Raw genomic sequence first — 21,491 nt, forward strand, 5'->3', positions numbered from 1 at the left:
CTCCTTGTTAGAGCGCCTACCTCCTACGCCAGAAGCCCGGGTTCGAGGCCCGCACAGAGCGGAGCGAGTAGGACCTGAGGGGTTTCATGAGTTTGACTATCATTTGGAGTGACCCTGAAAGCGACGATGGAAATTTACCTCATTGAAAATAAATAAAAGAAAACAAGAACGTTCAAACTGTTAACTCAGTGAACAAACAAGTGTATTCTATGACAAATATTGTATCAGCCACTCAGTGTGTATTTTTTAATAATGTTAAAATGGTGTTGATGAATTTGATTATAGCATATAATTATGCATTTCGTTGCTAGTGAGTGTGCTACATACTTTTCTGATTGGCTGTGATTTTGTTTGATTCTGTCGTCTCTTGAAGTCGTTTGGCGTCTGGTGTGGACAGATAAATTTTGTGTCGCTGGATTCTTATTGCATCACGTCTGGTTAACGCTAGTCTTTTTCCTCCCTACTGCCACTACATCTACTTTAGTCAGACATTCACAGATGTTCATGCCACTGATGAGGGAAATGAATTATGTTATATGTATGCATTTTTAAATACACAAAGCTAGACGTCAGACCCAAATGTCATGAGGATCATACAAATGGTGGAATAGCCAACATAAAATGGAAAAGCTTTATTCTTTCATAACATCTCCAACTTATAAAGACCATCCAGCAATACCACATTTATGGCAATTATACAAATTTATGACCGTCGTCATAGATCATTACAATGGAGTATATTACAAAATCTGCGCCAAGCTCACAGAAAAGTCAATCCCAAGGCACTGGCCAACTAACGTACATTTGGAAGAATAATACTGGTTAATGTGCTTCACTGCTCTGTACATTTGTGGACATGATGAATGTAACCTCATAACCCAGAGGTTACGCATTTGACTTTGGTCAAAAACACTCAAAAACGTGCTGGCCATGTGAAGGCCATGTCAGAAAATTAAGACGTCCCTTATTTTTCCCTCTTAGGGAGAGAACAAAACAATTCTACAAATGAATTACAATCGGTCTCTCACTAAAACAGCATTTGATGCATATAAAAGGCACTAATCTAAGATATATCAAAGTAGCAATTTACTGAAAACAAAGTCTATAAAATTAATTCGCTTTAAAAAACAAAACAAAAACAAGGAACAACCAATAAAACGCAAAAGCGTATGTGCTTAAACGGAAACATTTAAACCTAAAATGGCAAAGTGATTCTTTGCATAGTCTGTTGCATTTTATTATTACTAATAATATTTTAGGCTACACAGAGAGCTATTGTTTCACTCATTTGTCTGTCTCAATTTGATTAAAAAAAACATTACAAACCATTACACAAATTGATTGATTGATTGCTACTGTCTGTAAATTATCAAAGCAAACAACTTAAAAAAGTCTATAAACAATCATAATAAGACAATACACAAAATACAAACTTAAATAGTACCTTTATCATGAGGTACCAATTCAATGTACTTAAGAGCTAAATGGAAGTACTAATTATTTACCATACATGTAAAGATAAAGCAATGCACTGCGAGATCGCTCTGTAAGTGGTACTTCCCAGTAAAACACTGTACCTTTGAGAGATCGATAGTCTTCGATTACTTTGGAAAAGTTGTCAGTGCAAGGCAAAAGGCACTTGGTGGTATCAATACTTCGGAGTACATCTGGCAACATTCACAGCTTTAGATATAGTCAGAACTGAAAGACGTGCTTTGGAAATATCCGAAGAATACGGGAATACAAAGAGCGCGTTGGGATAGCGTAACAATGGTGAGAGAAGATAGAGGTAAACAAGCCGCTTTAAACCGTGTAGGAAGTCTAGAGCTCAAGAAAGCAGCACAGACTTTGGTCGCGTGCAGGAGAAAAGCCGTGGATTAAGCCATGTTTGGCTCGGAGAAGAATTCCAAGTGCGGTCAGTGAAGACTTGTGGTCTGTGGCGTTCAGGAAGGTGGTTGAAACAGAGCTGGTGTAATTTGCACTTCTGTCAGTGGCTAAAGAGAGGCACTATTTAGAGAGCTACTACTGACAGGCCGGCTATAAGCTCTAAAGCCAACAGCTAAAGGTATAGCTCATCTAAAAAATTGTATTCTGCATGACTTCTTTCTTCTGCAGAAACACAAAAGATATATTGTCCATTCAATGAAGGTCTAAAGTTGTATTGGACCCCATAGAGTGAGACAGTTGGGCTCCGGTACTAAAAACTCTTTTCATTGGGAAATTTTTATGATAACTTATAGACTGTTAAAGGTTGTTGATCGATGGTATATGCTTATGCTGAAGCATCTTTTTGCATTATTTAAATTTTTTTAAAATAGTAGTAATTAATAGATGATTTTCATGGAACTACACTACCCATGATACTGTGTAGAAAAGTCCACCAATCAGTTGTGACGAGCAAATCAAGCCAAAAGATCTCTTTAGCACAAGCCCACTGGAAGCACCGTGAATGACGTAATCAAATCAGTCTCCCTAAAATATATAAATATTGGAACATGTACGCATATTTTGCAATAAACTTAAAATATAGTGTTTCTATAATCAACAGCATTAAATCGTTTTTTATTTGATTATGTCATTCGCAATGCTTCATGGGATTGTAGTTCTTTCCTTCACTAAAGCCGTTAAGCACACAGTCTTGTACCTTTGTCTTTTTGGTCAATTTTCAAACATTGGCTTCAAATCAAAGTTTGTAAAGTTGTGATTCACCTTGTAGCTGGTTGGTTTGGCTAATGGCATATACCTCTTTAGCAAAGTTTTTTTTTTAAATCCCTATGGGAGAAATGAATGAAAAAAAAATACTTCTGGAACCAGCGCCGTTGAAAATGCGCTCTATTGAATATCATTGTATGGCCAAAAACAGCTTAAACATTCTTTAAAATGTCTTCTTTTCTTTAAAATGTCTTCTTTTGTTTTCCATTGCAGAACGAAAGTCATACAGGAAATGATGCTAGAATTTTCCCTTTAAGAGTAAACAACTTATAGGTTCAGAAAAAATATATATAGACAATGTACAATGGACCTTAGTTAGGGTAGACGTCACATTTCATTTGCAAGCCTGTGAGGGATATACGTACACTCCATTTTATTTGTGTTGAATGCGTTTACTCTGACTAAGGTCCATTAGTAATTACAACAGGCTGGTGATTTCACTGTGGTGCAGCCCGTGGGATGAGATGAGATTCCCTTATGGATAATTTGTGCAGAACACTTTGGCTTGATATCCATTTAAGTGCTTTAAGTAAGATCCAAGCATATCTAATCAGGCGAATCTGTCCATAGATAAAGCATTTAGCATTTTTTAAAGTGCAAAGAATTAGTATGGCAAAGCCTAAGACAAGCATATAAATAAAAGTCTACCTGCTCCATATACAAGCACAGTGCAGGAGCTCCAATGTTCCTTCACAACATTTCCTTCATTTTAACACGAGTACCATATTGCATAATGTACCATACTGCATATAATATTCAACAGTTCTTTGACCCTTAACCTCTGTTTCATGGACATTGTTTATTTGGCACAGTTTCAGAAGATCCGGGTTTTGGTCCAGTATTTTATGTCAGGTTGGGAATGGGAATTTGTGCAGTTCAGGCTGTGCGTTGATGCATTGGCATGGGCTCACCAGCGCCCGCTCACACTGGCAATGTCTGTGTGGAATTGGCGTGGCAGTCGACCGCTGGCGCCCCCTTCCAGGAACGAGGAGCGGATGTTGGGCGGCTCAAAGAGCTTCCTTCGGTTCTTGTTCAGCTCTGTCAAAACAAAAAGAGATTAAATATTCATTGTTTACACTGCATACATGCAAGTTAAAGTGACGGTGAAGCAGAAGTTGAGACAGATCTTTTTTGTTTTATGAAGTACATCAAAGTTTAACGGATTATCGAAAAAGAAACCGATGTAGGGCAGAAACTTGGTTCTGTGCATCGGTTGTTGACTGGATGTTGACAACCAGTAAGAAGTCTTACTGGAAGATCCAGTCAAAACATAAAAAATAAATAAAACATGCACAGATGAATCATTCACAATAATAACATGGTGAATTTCCATTTAATGCAGACTTCAACACCACAGAAACACAGAGGCACTGCCGAAAAACTGAACTTGCTACATTGGCAGATGGTTCAATGACAAATAAGACTGTCTAAGTTAAGGAAAAGGAATAATGTTTTGAATATCCAGTTTAAGACACATATGCCAAGTTCTTACACATGTAATGTTTATATTCATGTTTGAGTCATAGGGTTTTGAAAAACTTTTAAATAGTATAACTATATTTAAATTTTTTAAATATGTGACCCCGGATCACAAAACCAGTCTGAAGTCACACGGGTATATTTGTGGCAATAGCCAACAAAACATTGTATGGGTCAAAATTATCGATTTTTCTTTTATGCCAAAAATCATTAGGATATTAAGTAAAGATCATGATCCATGAAGATATTTAGTAAATTTCCCACCTTAAATATATAAAAAAAATTATTTTTGTGAGTGCATGCAGCACAATCGTGAACATAAATGAACAACTTTAAAGGCGATTTTCTCAATATTTCGATTTTTCTGCACCCTCAGATTCCAGATTTTCAAATAGTTGTATCACGGCCAAATATTGTCCTATCCTAACAAACCATACATCAATGGTAAGATTATGTATTCAGCTTTCAGATGATGTATAAATCTCAATTTTAATAAAATTACCCATAAGACTGGTTTTGTGGTCCAGGGTCACATATAATGACTGTAAAATGTCATGTGGTGCAAAAAATTATAAAAAGTTTTTTATAACCATTTAAAATGTCTTTGTTAACAAATATAAATTATTATTTAGAAATTGAATTCAGTTTTCTTGGGAATTTGTACTATTCCACCAAGTTTGCTTCAATTGCATTTCTCCAAAGAAAGATTTGACTAAATTACTGATATCTATTTCGAATGCTCTACAAGCCAGCAAATCTATAGTGTGCTGCAGGGATGACTTAATCTTGTAGGCCAAAATCCAGAAACGAATTAGCATTGTAGCACTTCCGATTCCATTGTCCTGGGAAGTCAATGGGTTTTGTTGTTGTTGTTGTTGTTAAATGCCTGAAATAAGGTCTGGTTAACACAAGCGCAAGATATTTTCACGCTTTATTCTACGACATACACTGTAAAAAATTTCTAACCCTCCCAAATCAAAAAATTCAAGTGACCGATAACATCTACATTTTTCAATTGGCCCAAGTGAAATTCTTGTTGCAATAGTCTGTTAACATTGGCTCAATGAGAAATAATACGTCAGACTAATTGAAAAATTTAGATGTTATCGGTCACTTGAAATTTTTGACTTGGGGATGTAATTTTTTTTTACAGTGTAAAATATACCAGTCATAGCCCCATGGAAGTTTTTATTTGTCTTGAAAAAGGCGGTTGCTAACAAGTGGCTAAATGGGGCTACACAGGCTGTTGGGGGCATTAAAAAAAATCATTACACCGAACAGGAATACGCATCTATTTTTGCAATTAGCTTGTCGCTTTCTCATGCATTGTGCCTTAAAATCTGGTCAAAATAAGGTATACTACATTAAAATGCTGCCTATGTTGACAGCTCACTATGGTTTCGGAAGCTCAGAGTGTTCGCACTATGTTCTTATTTACATGGATGGATGGATTTGGCAATGCCAATGTTCCCTTTTTTGTTTTGCTGTAGAGGACCCAAGCAAAGGAGGACATTTCTCTCACTGGGACCAAACTTGCATCAGCCCAATAGGATTGTGTTTTGGCATCTAAGGTCAGTCAGAGAAATAAACACGAGCCTGCGGTCATTTCCTGTCCACCTCGTACCTCTACAATTTGGAATCCCATCTGTGCCATAATTTCACTTTTGACAATGAAAGGGCTACCTCAACCTCAGGCATTGTGTTTTATTTTCAAACCATGGGGCTGATAAAACAGGAACAATGTTTTTGTTTTAGTAAATATCCTGGCCAGACTGCAGGAAGTCATTATGGTTATCTAGCAGTGGGTGGTCGAAATATATCACAGATGTTCTAGATGTCTAAACGGCCAAGCTTGTCACTTCCACTTGCTGTCACGCTGGGTTGTGGACAGTCAGTCAACCCTGGCCGGTTATGTAAGTAGAAAGCCAAATCCAATTTCATCTCTGACACCTTAATAAATCATAACCGTAATCCCAAAACCCTGCAGCTGTCCAAATTACTCCAAGCTATTAAAAAGGAAAATCTTGCTTGGCATGTTGTGTCCATCTGCTATTATGGTTAATGTTCTATTGGTTGGTACCAAGTTTGATATTAAACTTTCGGTAACTCTTTATTTTAAGGTGACGTAGTTACAGAAGTTACATGTACTTATAGTAATAACAGTAACTTATGCATAGTAACAAGCAACTAACCCTAAACCAAACCTTAAGCTTATATTAAGTACATGTAGTTAACTACTATTACCAAAGTCCCTTTACGGAAAGTAATTTCACTTGGCAGCCATCTTTAAAGCGTTTATTTCTCTCTGGAAGCTATTTCAGTCATGCAAGTACAGATCCTACCTCTTTGAATGGGGAAACATCAAATTCTCCAGAGCTGTTCACCAAGTTTACAATTAAGTTTCATATTTGAAATCACCAATGAAATCTGACAATAACTTTCTCATAAATGTTGTTTCTAAACACTCAAATCATGACAAAAAAATGGCATTTTTTAGGCTGGACCAGCCAATGCGCATGTGTCTTAGAGATTTTAAAGTCTCGGAGCTTCTTAAGGCAGCTGCAGTGACGTAATGACTCTACCAATTGCCGATTGGCTCTTTTATTTAGAAGGCGGGACTTATTCCACCATATTGTGCATTGCAGTTTCTCCCATTCATAGTACTATGAGTGCACCATCTTTGTATATATAAAGTCTTTGCTATTACTCAGTACTTATTTGTGTAATTACACTTTAACAACGTTACCTTAAAATAAAGTAATCACTGGCTTACTGACTAAGGTGGCTGCTTTTCAACAATCACATGAGCATTTGTGTGGGTTTTCTGTGAAAAGTGCTTACAGTAATGTCACTGTACACACTAACATTTAATTGAACTTCTTGGTATCAAAGTGTAACTTCGCCAATTTTCAACCCTCTTTGTTTTGTTACAATGTCGGTAGTATATGTAAATGAACAATGTTTACTCGTCCTCCGTGTTACCTGGACCGAGAAATTAATGTTTAGTTGTCAGCAAAAGTCTTTGACAGTTGTTAATGGCTCCAGGGCTTTCGTGAAAACTACAGATTATACTTCTGCATGGTTTTATCCCAGCCCACGGACGGTCGAATCGACAGAGGGTTATTAACAGAACAGTTATTGTAAGGTTAGGTTTATCACTGAAAATGTTATCATACTATGTCTACTCTATAAACAGCATTATAGAGAAAAACGGCAGTTTCTTTAATTTTTTCCTCTCCGTTTGGACTTTTTGGATTTTGTGGTCATCCAGTTTGAAATGTTGACAAACACAGAGGTTTTTCAGATTTTAGGTCACGGCGCTCTTACCGCATTTATGATTTTTATTTACAAATCTTTTCAGCCTTTAGCCGCTGCTTACAACGTGCTGGATCCTTCACTGGAAATAACTTGCTCCCACTAAACGTTTAACTCTTTAAATTCTTGCACCTGGGAACAATACAAGTTGACACCATTATGACTAAAAGTTTGCTAAGAACTATTTCCTACTAAATCAAGTGCTATTTGACTCTGGTAAGTGGATTTAGAGCAGACTGGTGGGAGTGGCCTGGTCAGCGACATGCCCAGTGCATTATGGTTGTTGAAGTTTTCTAACCTATTTGGCAAAAGGGAAGTTTTTCTCTAGTCAGGTGGCACAGATTTAAAAATGTTTCGACTTTATACTGTATAGGCACTTGCAGCCAAGTTTTATTGAAAGCCCATTTTGCCAGTTGTGAAGTACCCCTTTAAGTGTAAATAGTACGTCTTCAGTGAATGTACAACAAAAAAGATCAGGGCTGGGTTTCCCGATAACGTTGTCTCTTAGCACGCTACGAAGACTCTTAAGGTATAACTTAACTGAAGGTATACCATTTCTAGGCGTGTTCCCCGAACCATACCTTAGGAAGCTGCTTAAGATATACCTTCTTACGTGCGACGTTACCGGGTGCTGTCCGTGACGATGGTGCTGAATTGGTTGATATCGATAGCTCGAGAATCAATTATTATCTCGTGCAGGGGCTGTTTATGTGAAAAAGCGGTGTTCTTTATAAATGAAGCACTTCAGAAATAGTTGAAATTGCATTTATTAGGACTCATGATATTATAAAAAATAATCCAAACTATTTTATTCAATTTTATTCTTTGCATAAAAACACTTGAATTAGCCTAATTGAACACTGTCTGGGTGTATTAAAACTTCAGAATTATATTCGTGTAGACCTGCAACAGTGATAAGGTAAAGCTAAGACTGGTCCAGACCAACCTTCCGAACGTATGACTTACAGAAGGTGTACTTAACTAAGAACGTTTCGGGAAACACGTATTAATGATAAGGTACAGCTTAAGGTGTAACTTAAGAACGACGTAGCGTTAAGGTGATGATACACAGGGCAACTTTTTGAGCAATGTTGCCATCAACGGGCAACCAGATGAGACACAGGGCCCACAACCGATCTAAATGATCCAGATAGAAATGTATTGCCCATTTTCAATGGGAAAGTGCCCAAGCAATATTGCTCAAAAAGTTGCCCTGTGTATCATTACCTTTAAGGAGGTTTCGGGAAACCCAGCCCAGATCTGTGCATTAGGATCAACTTAAAACTTAAAGCAGCTTAATTGAGAAATACTTAAACATTACATGCCATTTAATGTAATTTGTTAACTCGAGTAAATAATAATAAATAATTAATAATAAATATAATAAATATATATTATATATCATATATAAAAAAATCAATGTCTTAAAAATAAAACTTTATCAATAAGGTATATATACAATATATATATATTTTTTTCTTTTCTGTTGAATCAACAAATGTACAGAGAATCCTCAAAGGTTACTGGTAATAGTAATTATTACACCCTAGTTTGTTTAAAAGGGAACTGACCTGAGATGGCCAGCAGCATTTTCCTGCGGGCTCCGAATGTAGTGATGCCGAGCTCTTTCAGGTCTTGATCGGTCAGCGTGAGGAATGTCTGAAGGTCAATCTGATAAAAAGATAGATATTGCATTTTTACTTTGGACTTTCAGAGAAAAATTTGTGTGGTCAGAGACATATTCCAGAATCAAACCTGCATCTGAGTGCATGTGCACTGACCACTACACTCTTTCTCGAACTTTCTCGATGATATGTTTACAGGATACAAGCCAGAACCTAACATTGGACTCCACAGTGTTATCTCTGGCATCTTGAAATACAGTGCTTGGCATATTGTATGAATCACAGAACTATCTTTTGGCTTTTCTAAGGCTTTCAGTTCTGTGCTGGAAGTTGCGTCACAGTAACCTTAGGCCAGTTTCAGACAGCATACGCAAGTGACATAGAGCTGTCCCACTGACAGTGTTTCTTCTCCGTAACAATGCTGTGGCTCTACACGTTACTACATTGAGTATTTCTTTTAATAAAAGCCATAAATTATAAAATTGGAGCTAGTCATTCATAAATAATACATATTAAATATTAAAAATATGATATATTGTGAAATCTAATATATACGAGATGAAAAATGTATATCCAAATTGTTCAGATTCATTATGTGTGAAACTTGCATTAAACGTGACAGATGTGTTTGTTCAAAAAATTAGTTAGCTGTTCACTCCAGTATTTCACGTTGCGTCATAAAAGCCTATTTTGCCAAAGACTGTGCTGAAAAATAAGGTTTAAAGTGCCTTCTAAAGCTAAAATAATCTAAACACTGAAAGACATAAAACATAAAAACAACCTCCCGGTGACAGAAATCATCTAAAACTCATTTACGTGCTCTCATATCAAACAGCAACACTAATAGAGAAGATATCGGCAGCCCCGTCTGTACCTCCTGCTGTTGGAAGACGTCGGTATACTTCCCGAGACCAAGTTTACTGAAGAGCTCAGGCAGATCAGATCCTTTGAAAGATGTGTTGAGATTACAGCCGTTAGTTCCCGTCACTGACGAGATGCAGTCCATGTAGTTGCTGCTGCTTAGGTAGTGCTCTAACCCACAATACATAAAGAAAATAGTTACCAATGTTTACCAGGTTACCAAAACAAACCAAGCCAAAACAGTATTTTAAGGCTTCACAGATACTTTGTCTTGGTCAAAATGCATTCACACCCTGGTGAAAAACAAGTGTGCTAAATTTGATTTAATGTGCACTTGTAGTGTACTTCAAATCTTAGAAGTATTTTTGGTTACACTTTATTTTATAGTGTCCCTGTTTCATATGTTACATGTATTTACCATAGTAATAAGAGTAAATTATGCATAATTACATGCACCTAACCCTCAACCAAACCCGGTAACACTTTATTTTACAATGTCCTTATTACATATGTAACATGTACTTACCATAGTAATAACAGTAAATTATGTATAATTACATGCAACTAACCCTCAACCAAACCCTAACCCTGTAGTAAGTACATGTAGTTGCTTAATATTACTCAGTACTTAAATATAATTACACCGTAACAGCGATAAAGTTAAAATAAAGTGTAGAAAAGAAAGAAAGAAAAGATAATATAATACTTACTGTAAGTACACTTTTAACACTTTTAATACGTGCATTTTGTACGTGTCAAATAGTTTTACTTTCAAGCATGTTTTAAATCATTGTTAAATAATCTTTTGTTGTGATTTAAAGTACTTATTTTGATGTGCTGACTTAAGTAAAATACTTGAATTGTAATGTAATTTTAACTGCAGTGTTTTTCCCGTTACATTTAAAGTAAATTAATTTTAAATGTACTAATTTGCAATTTGTGTAATTACAAATATATTTAAATACGTAGAAGTTTCAGTAGAAATTACATTAAATTACATTTTAGTTTACCATAAATGCTTGTCAGTATATTCGGCAGTACACTTAAAAATGTTTCAAAGCCAATATAATTATGAAATTATATATAAAGATGTACTTAAGTTCTACTTAAGTATGTCAAAAAAGCAAAATTAAGTTTAATTTAAACTAAAATACATTTTAAGGTAAAAGTAATTGACATAATTATGATTTCATTTTATTTTCATTTAATTTTCAAATATGAAAACATTACACTGAAGTTTATTCTTTTAAAGAATATTATTTTCGTAATAAGTACTAGTTTTAAAAGTTTGCTTGAATGCACTTCTTCACAATGGCAGTGACAGTGATTTGCAGTAATAAAGCGACTGGAAGTTAGCTTAGTAACATGTTAACGTTAAAATCTAGTACATGTTAGTTGAGTTTCTTGTGTCGTCCGCTTGAGGAGTAAAATCAGTGTTTGTCTCAATTCTGTCACTTATAAAGTTAAATGATGTTTTAAATTACCTTTAATATCACTAACATACTGATATTTAGCAATTTTTGTAATTGTAATGGTCAATCATAAGTATTTAAAACATATGCCTTTTATTTTGTCACATTAATACAGTCCTGTTGACTGAAGAGCACACCTGTTTTGTTCTGCTTCCTTTTTGGGCTGATGGGAGAGGGGAATTCGCTGTGTATCGGGAGCCCGCTCCCATTCCTTTCCCTCCAGTTATCCGAGTCGCTGCCACTTGCCATCCCCTCTCTACTGTTGGAGCGGGACAGGGCTAGAGGCGACCCCTTAGACAAATACATATCATAGATCATGTTTATTCCACTAAAAACCTGCAGTGATGTATCATTACAAAATGATAAAAACAAGCCTATAGGTACTGCCAGAGCTAAGCAACATCAGTGAGAAAGAATGCACCGGATAAACTACAATCAGCATAGAGCGATTCATAGGAGGCATATGCTTCTCCCATCTGCTGGAGTTGCTGAGTTTACCTCATATGTAGTTGACATGGTAGGTTTATAAGAGACGTGGTTCGCCCTGCGCAGCTCCTTAATAGTTTCTGCAGGCATAGACTTTGAGAAGCCCAGACCGCTCCATGTGTTCGTGGGGGTACGGACCTCCGTCACCACTGGCTTCTTTAACATGGCTGAAACGAGAAACACAGTCGAAGTCACTGCCTATGCATCACACTTTATTCTGAATCACACATGTGAATCTCATCAAGAATTATGCCAGATTCCAGTCCTAAATAGAAAAATACATTTTTACATTACAATTTACATTTATTTATTTTATGTTCCATTATATATTTTATAATATATACAATATAATATATATAATTATATATTATATTATATATCTATCTATAAATTACAGAAACGTCTGTCTGTCTGCATGTCTGTGTGTGTGTGTGTCTGTATGTCTGTAAGTCTGTTATTCGCATATCTCTCGAACCGTTAGTCCGATGGATTTCAAATTCGATAGGTGTCTCGCTACGGGCACGAGTAAGTGCAGTGCCAAGTTTGACGTTGTTTGGTTGAGAAATGCAAAAGATATCGGTAAATATATCGGTAAAAGAAGCACTTAGAAGGTTGTGTTTTAAAAATAAACATTCTGACATAAACACTCTGTCAGCTACACTGTTTACTTCTGAATATTAAAGTTTGGTTCCAAAACTGGAAACTTTATGGATTGGTTCCATAAATCCATTTAGATTAATTTGAGTAAAAATGTGTTTTCTTTACCAAGAAAGTGGCAAGATGAAAACCACTATTTTCTGTTTCTGAATATTATAGTTTGGTTCCAAAACGTGATAAATCCATTTGGATTAATTTGAGTAAAAATGTGTTTTCTTTACCAAGAAACCAACAATTACTAAAAACACACACAAAAACTGATTTTGCACGGGCACTTTGCACTGCTCCCTGAATCGACGCGCTTTTTCATTTGTGGATGTAAACTGAATCTGTAAGTCAGCTATGCCGTTTACTTCTGAATATTATATTTCATTCTGGTGCGCTTAACGTTATCGCTGCTGTGTAATAGTAGCCTATGCTATTCACCAACTAAACATATGCTATTCAATGCGTTAACAGTCTCTTTCACGGGCATCATTTGTAGTAGCCTATTCACAAGTGTTTTCTCTGAGTTCACTTTGTGCTTTCTACCATGCACAAATAAAAATGTCACTGAACTTTTGCTGTGTAATTGTAACAATGAGCACTCAAATACACCAAACCAACAATTACTAAAAATACACACAAAAACTGATTTTGCACAGGCATTTTGCACTAGTATTATAAAATATAATTGAATTGTATATATAATTGAATATAAATATTTATTATATATATATTTTTTAATAATTAATTTTAATTGTATAATATTACTTTTCATTAAAGCAATGAAAATTATTTTTTCGACAAGACATTTCCAAACAATAGCCTATTGACATCATATCAGGGAGATAAGTCAGTAAATCCGAGTAAAATCACTTTGCTTATCCCGTGCGAATGCGCCACACGAAATTCAGATGGGGGTGGGGGTGGGGGGGATTTCTAAATCACACGTGGTCCCAAGATAATACTAATCCAGTGTGAATAGGGCTTATGACGACACAGACGAACTAGGTTTGACAGATTGACAGTATAAATGTAAAAATAAGAGAGAGAAACAAATGAACAAAAAATGAACATAAACGGTATTGACGTTTTTTATGAGAATTTATAATTAGTTGATCTAGAATTGAATGCCAAATTCCCTAACATTGTGCTAAATCGGCCAAACCCAGAGTTTTACAATAAAACTGTGCCACATTTCAACACAGTTCCAACATAAATCATCAACAAAGAACCGTTAACAGTATGAGGTAAAGAAAAGCGCTTACACTGGGTACATTCCGCATTCTCAGGCCCATAGTTTACAGTGTCAACACTGGACACAGGACGTGAGGTGTGGAGAAGCTTTATGAGGCAGAGTTTATTTACCGTGAATGTGAAACAGGACTTTAATGACACCCTACTCATTGCCAGACATTCAGCATATGAAGACACTGTAGTCTTGCTTTGTTCATTGCTGGCACACTAGACTAAACATAACCGGTTTCCAATTCCTCAAACCGCCTACCAGCAGAATTGTTTTTAACAATATAGATGGGTGGGAGACACTCTTAAAGTTCGGTATATAGTTTTAACTGCGTTTTGATTGGTCAGTCACATACCTTTGGTCGCCAATAACTTCTTTTGCTCGTAGTCGAACGCCTGTAGAGTTGAACAGAGAGAAAGCAAAGAATGTTTAGGCTGTTGGAAAGGATTTAAGAGTTATGTCCCTCATTTCTCCTGTCAGATTGGTTTATAGTATGAGAAAGGAAAATGGTAAACATTGCCTCATTCTTTCAAAACCATTTAGCAGACTGTGGCAGACAGAATAGTGTTGACTTTCTGTCGTTTTAGAAACACTGCATTGTCTTGAGAGGCAGGACATGAGATCACGACACAGGCGCACATATACTGCCGGTCAAAAGTTTGGAATAATTCTGATTAATTATTATTAATGTTGACAACAGTTTTTGGTGCTTATTATTTTTGATAGACTACCATTCAAAAGAAATTAATACTTTTATTTAGCAAGAATGCATGAAATTGATCAAAACTGACAGTAAAGTCATTTATATTGTTACAAAAGGTTTCTATTTCAAATAAATGCTGTTCTTTTGAACTTTCTATTCATCAAAGAATCCTGAAAAAAAATGTATCAAGGTTTCCACAAAAATATTAAGCAGCAAAAACTGTTTTCAACACTATTAAGAACCATTATTAATAATTGAGCACCAATAATCACTGATAATATCTGAGCACCAAATCGCCATATTAGAATGATTTCTGAAGGGTCATGTGACACTAAAGACTGAAGTAATGCGGAAAATTCACTTTGCATCACAGGAATGTAAAAAAAATACATTCAAATAGAAAACAGTTCTTTTAAATTGTAATCATATTTGACAAACTTTTTACTATATTTTTGATCTAATAAATACAGCCTTGGTGAGCATAAGAGACTTTCAAAAACATTAAGAAAACTGAAACTTTTGACCAGTAGTGTAGCTATTATATCCATGAGGGGTGTTATTATATCCTGACGAGATTCGAAGTGAAATTAAGAGTGCATCACCTGCATACTGGAGAAGGAGGACTGGGGAGAAAGGCGGATTCTGTCCGAGTTCTGCTGAGCGGCCCGTTCCGCGGCTCTCTCGCTCCCCGGAGCGCGTTTATCAGCCACCGGACTCTCAGAGGCGCTGGAGTCAGAGTCCGACAACAGACACTCTGAACTAGATAGGTAAAAGAATAGGAGTGAACATGTTGCATTATCAGCTACCTCTAACATGGACCAGTGATTGACTGTTGAGTGATGTGTGTTCGTACTGTAGGAGCGAGTTCTTGGTGCCCTGTAGCAGCTCCAGGGCTTGCCTCTTTCCTGATGTTGTCTTACAGGACGCCAACATCTGCTTCAGTTCATTGCTGTTTCCCGAGTGAGAAGGGCTTCGGGGCATGCCCACCTCCACGAACGTATCCGAGCCTGAAACACACACACACACACACACATATAGACGTGACGGTGTTTTTCTTTCCTTAAGCCTACATATTGAACGTTTTAGCTGAGTAGTTTGAGATTGTATTCCTGCAGCACTCAGCATCAGAGAATCTAACACGCCATTTACCATCACTGCTTTTAAGGAATAACGAGATTGAATTGACTTCGCCTCATCTGAAAGCAAAAACACACAGGCTAAATGGATGTAGGGCCAACTCAAACAGCTTTAACAATGCCGGAGCACGGAAAACCTTGGCCTTGTATTTCCACAAATGCCCCGTTCATAGAGCAGGAAGGAATGGTATTACCATTTGGAACTGAGTTTATATTTATCCATAATTAGACTGACCAAAGTCAGTAAATTCTCGCCTTTCAATCTAGAGAAGGTCAAGGAGTTGTTTCATGTGTTAATCAAACGGTTGACAGGATTCAGCAGTGAATGTCACTGGTTGCATTAGGCATGAATAAAGGTGAGTATAATATATCTTTCAATTTATTTAGCCTTGGAAATTGGCATGCATGAAGTGTTGATTCACATGGCATACATTGCAATACAAATAAAGCTTGCTGGCATTTACCAGATAAAATTACTCAATTCTGACAAATGTCAGTAATCACTCTTGTAGAGTACGCCATCACACTTAATTGACTTAGGAATGTGTGTGTGTGTGCATCTGTACACACGCGCACACACACTATACTGTTTGGGATCGAAACAATTCTCTTATGCTCACCACGGCTACATTTATACAGTATAATACAGTAAAAACTGTAATATTGTGAAATATTACTACAATTTTAAAGAACTGCTTTCTATTTTAACATATTTCAAAATGTAATTTATTCCTGTGATGCAAAGCTGAATTTTCAGCATCATTATTCCAGTCTTCAGTGTCACATGATCCTTCAGAAATCATTCTAATATTATGATTTGATGCTCAGGTAATATTTATTATTATTATTATTATCAATGTTGAAAACAGTTGTGCTGTTTAATATTTGTTGTGGAAATCGTGATACTTTCAGGATTCTTTGATGAATAGAACTATTTTAAGCTTATATTAAGCTTAAAATAGATAATATAAAATATAAATAATTATATAATATTATATAAATAATACAATTCTATATAGAATTGTTAATAAAAATTAACAAATTAATTATAAATTCAATTAAATTATTAATAATATAATATAATATACAGTCAAACCAAAAATTATTCAGACACCATATATCATTTTGGATATTTTTTAACAGTGGGTGCAGAACACTATACTGTAGTTAATTTATGTAAGTTAGGATACCAAGGCGTCTGAATAAATTTTGGTTTGACTGTAAAATATAAAATTACATAAATAATTTATGGATAATTTTACAAGGAAAAACAGACAAAATTACAAGTCAAGTAAGTGATTTTTGCTGTGGAGAGAAATGCATCTTGTAATGCGGAGCTGTGGGTAATGCAGACCTTGGTCTTGGCTGGACTTGCTGGAAAGTGGTTCAGAAGGGCAGTGAGGACTGGCTTCCTGCACGGAGTCACCATGAGCTGCGGTCAGAACTTTATCTGCGAGAGACGCTGCAGACATTCTGCTGTACATGGTGCTGGGCTGCTACACAACACATGCACACAATATTCTGGTCAAGAGGAAGTCCAAGATGACAAACTATGAGAGATATTCAAGACAGCTTTTTAGCATAACCATATATATATATATATATATATAACACTATCTCATGATAGTGAAAGAAGGCGTGCTCACTTTGCTGCTGAGGGAGGACACAGCTTTACTGCAGTCTGATACTCCGTTGACTTGGGCGTCAATAGGGGCGAGACCTGGCGGAGGGGATGGAGTGTTGTGGGTGTAGCCTGGTACTCCTGACAGCAAGATGCTAGTTAGAGTGGCCTGGGTGGCTGGGTGAATCATCAAGGGCGATGAGAATCCTAAAGAAAAAAATGAGCCAGCATGGTTTGAATCTTTACTTAATATAAAAAAATTCATTTCAAATAAAATAATGGACTTGGTTCTTAAACAACAACAATGTGATTGTAAAGTGGACTGAGACTCTAGATAAATATCACTGTTGTATAATAAAATTCCAATATTTAATATAACAATAAAATAAAATAAAATAATAAACAATTGGATTTGGTTCTAAAAACCAATGTGATTGTAAAGCGAACTGAGACCCTATCACAAGTGGACCGAAAAGATAAATATTACTACTGTAAAATGAAATTGTAATAAAATAAACAAATGGACTGGGGTTCTAAAAAAACAATTAGAAAGTAAAATGGACCAAAAACAGATTTGAATTCATTTTCAAGTTCAGGTACAATGTGATTGCAAAGTTTGATTTATTTCAAGAGAAATGAAGTGTGAACACATGAGACGATGAATGCATATTGAGTGTGATTGTTTGAGGAGAAATTCTGTCAGTCATCTCTTTACCTGGTGTGCTGGCGGGACTGGCCAGTGAGTTGGACCAGAGAGTGGGGCTGGGCGTTCCAGAGGAGGGTGTCTGTAATGGGCTGATGGAGCTGTTGAGAGCGTTGAGAAGGGAGTTGGTGGAGTGTCCTGTCATGGAGGCTGTTGTAGGTCCAAGAAGACCTGCAGGTCAGAGACAATAAACCATACACACTGTCAACATTAGGCATATACTTAACACAAATTAAGACACTTACTATGCAAGCTGTACACCTCCTGCAACTCCCATAATTGAAACTTTTTCTTCCCTATTGTGATGTATATCCAAGTGAAATGGCTTCTTGAACGAGAAAAAAAATGGTCACACTTTAGATCAAGGTCCAATTCTCACTATTAACTAACTATTTATTACGCCTCTGTAATCTCTTAATTACTGTTTATTAAAAGTGTATAAGGTAGTTGTTAAGTTTAGGTATTAGGTAGGATAAAGAATATGGTCGGAATATGATTAAGGGATAAAGAATATAGTCGTGCAGAATAAGGCATTTATATGTGCTTTATACGTACTAATTAAACAGCTAATATCCTAGTAATATGCATTGATAGTAATATTGCTAATAAGCAACTAGTTAATAGTGAGAATTGGACCCTAAACTAAAGTGTTACGAAAAAATGTAGGACAGGACTCGATTTTGTCCATCGGGATTTGATTGGATTATTGTTGTTTGGTATTGATGCGATCTCATTGAGTGGCGGCTTTTCCCGCCCTTGCGTCGAAATACACGGTCGTGTAACAACAACTTTAGGACCATGCAGAAGGCTAAGCCTAATGGTTGCTTATAATGCCCCCCTAACTTTTTGTATTGTTTTCACAGACCTCAATTTCGACATTTGAACATTGCATTGTATACTCCAGTTTCAATCCACAAAAATAGATTCATGAAAATTGAAGTCAAGCTGATTAATAGACTAGAATACACTTTTATAGTCACCATAACATAAATTCACTGTTGTCTTACCCAGGCTGGTGAGGCCGAGGCCGGCTGAGGCCAAGATGTCGAGCCCCACGGGGCAGCTGAGAGCTGGAGGTGGGACGGGGATACACGGAGGACTGCCGCCATTACTGCTGGTGATGCTGCAGGTGTTGGTGGGGACGGATACACCGCTGCTCTCCAAACCCAATAGATAGCGTCTGGCCTCATACATGTTCAGAGCGTTCCTCTCCACACTCTTCACTATCACTGACTGACAGCCCACAGAAACAAAGAGATTTAGAGTTTAGAAATCAGCTCCCTTCCACTAGTAAGCACTATATTTGATTATTACAGTGTTTGTTTGACAGAGCAGAACAAGACAATAAGTTCTCATGAAGACAATAAAGGCTCCAAAATACTCATAGCAAAGTTCTTCAATCAGTGGGGTAAAAAGAAGTCGAGATATGTTAGAGAACATCCTGACACACCCACGCTGCAGAGAGTGGCGTTTAGGTGAATATAAATATGTGTTACGCGCTTTCCTCTCAATAACAAAATAAACGCACAACAAAAATGACAGAAGTAAGAAAACAGCAGTTAAGAAAGCATCTGATCATAGCGATGGGGATATGTTTGCACAAGCTCTGCAATTTGGCTCTCCAGTCAAGCCACGTCATGTTTTACTTGCAGAAGTTTGACCTCGATAATTCCACATCAAAGAAGGTAGAGCCTCAGTGCACAACTATCTATTACGTAGATTATTACGCCACCACGGACCAATGGTAGTTCGAAGGTATTAACTTTTCCTGAAAGTTCGCTTTGGCCAGGCGTGTCCAATCCTGCTCCTGGAGGGCCACTGTCCTGCAGAGATTAGCTCCATTCCCAATTAAACACACCTGAACCAGCTAATAAAGGTTTTACTAGGACTAAAGCTGAATCCGAAATCGTCCCTATACCCTCAAGTAGGGCATTATTTGAGAGGTCACCCATTTGTAGTGGTGTCCAAAACCATAGTGGACATAATCGAGTTCACTCATTCTATCCCACACTGCACCACAATAACAAGTGTACAGCTGATGTACGCTCAATGGCTGTCCGAATTCGCTCGCTCGTTTTCATTCACTCCTTCAAGTGAACTATATTAGTGGACTAACGTAGGGAATTGAGGGTTTAGGGGGCGATTTCGGATTTAGCCTGAGCATACTAGAAACTTCCAGGCAGGTGTGTTGAGGCAAGTTGGATCTAAACTCTGAAGCAGTGGTTCCCAACCCTGGTCCTGGAGTACTGCACAGTTTAGATGTCTCTCTAATCAAACACGCCTGTTTCAACTCATCAATTCATTTGGCAAAGACTCCAAGACCTGTGCAGTGTTGGGGGAACTCCAGGACCAGGGTTTGGAGCCACTGCTCTGAAGGACACTGGTCCTCCAGGAGCAGGTTTGGACACCACTGGGTTTGGGTTTTGATCTCCAGAAACAAACTCCAAACAAACTTCATTTTGGCCTGATTGTGTTTGAAATGACGTCACACGATTAATACAAGTATATGGGGCCTTCAGGGGCTGTTCACACATTTTTGCATTTCACTGCACTGATTGTTTTCTTTATAAACATGCATTAGTCAGATGCAAAAATGTGTTCTGTGTGAATGGTCCTTAACTAGTGCTTAACTTAACTGGTGCTAGTGTTGGTGTAGTCACTGCCTTTTGTCTTTGTAGTGCAGAATGTCATCATTATGGGTATAATGTGCTTTTCTTTTTAAAGGGGGTTAAACAGTTTCAATAGATGGTCTTTGTTCACTGAGGAGGAAGTTTTGATTTCTGAAATGTACAGTATGTTTTCATTGTACGTCAAACTCTTATTTCAAAACATCAATGGTATTTTTATTTCTAAAGATCCATTTAACATCATCATAAAGCTGAAAATGATCTGCCTATTAGTGGTGAACTCTTTGATCTGAAATGAATCTGGGGTTTCCTGGTATGTACTGAAATTCTGCATGTCCTCATTTTTTTCCGCCTCAATTGGTATAGAATATACTTCCTTCCTTATATATGTGCTGTATACTATAGTCAAGGCTACTACTGTAGCAAACTTAGCAGAGTGAAAAAGAGAAGCTGGAGGCATCAACACAAATCACTGAAATGGAAAAAAAAAGGTTTTTGCTATAAGACTGATAATTTACAGTGCTGTCATTCAGCCTAAAACACAGGATAGGATTTCACCATTGACCATGACCAAGGACGTGAGGCATTCCCAGTTTCCACATCCTGGTAGTAAGCCACCCACAAATCCTATATGTTCCATACATTACTTTTACAAGACTAAGGCGCCTTAATGTTGAGCCTCTGAGAGAACTAGGCCTTAATGCTTGATCTGATTCAAAGTGTCTTACATGGTGGCACTAAAAAACAAAAATCACCAAGGCTGCATTGATTTGCTCAAACAATACAGTAAAAACAGTAATATTATGAAACATTATTAACTTATGTAATGGCAAAGCTGTTGTGTAGCTTAATTGTTTTGTGGAAAC

At 36.8% G+C, this 21,491-nt stretch overlaps 1 protein-coding gene across 1 annotated transcript in view; it reads right to left on the minus strand.

The window, feature by feature from the left end:
- Window positions 1-617: 617 nt before the first annotated feature.
- Window positions 618-21,491, minus strand: part of bicc1 (BicC family RNA binding protein 1) — a 106,006-nt gene continuing 85,132 nt past the window's right edge. Inside the window, exons 10-21 of the mRNA XM_084135696.1 lie at window positions 19,006-19,231; window positions 18,011-18,169; window positions 17,321-17,502; window positions 17,029-17,170; window positions 15,392-15,545; window positions 15,141-15,297; window positions 14,191-14,230; window positions 11,963-12,117; window positions 11,602-11,755; window positions 10,006-10,163; window positions 9,078-9,177; window positions 618-3,750 (exon numbers count right to left, since the gene is read on the minus strand). Of these exons, the coding sequence (XP_083991822.1) occupies window positions 3,620-3,750; window positions 9,078-9,177; window positions 10,006-10,163; window positions 11,602-11,755; window positions 11,963-12,117; window positions 14,191-14,230; window positions 15,141-15,297; window positions 15,392-15,545; window positions 17,029-17,170; window positions 17,321-17,502; window positions 18,011-18,169; window positions 19,006-19,231 (1,758 nt within the window). The 3' untranslated portion in view covers window positions 618-3,619. The remainder of the gene's footprint in view (window positions 3,751-9,077; window positions 9,178-10,005; window positions 10,164-11,601; window positions 11,756-11,962; window positions 12,118-14,190; window positions 14,231-15,140; window positions 15,298-15,391; window positions 15,546-17,028; window positions 17,171-17,320; window positions 17,503-18,010; window positions 18,170-19,005; window positions 19,232-21,491) is intronic.

The sequence above is a fragment of the Abramis brama genome (assembly GCF_963993115.1).
Source record: "Abramis brama genome assembly, chromosome: 14".
In the NCBI taxonomy this organism is placed as follows: Eukaryota; Metazoa; Chordata; class Actinopteri; order Cypriniformes; family Leuciscidae; genus Abramis; species Abramis brama.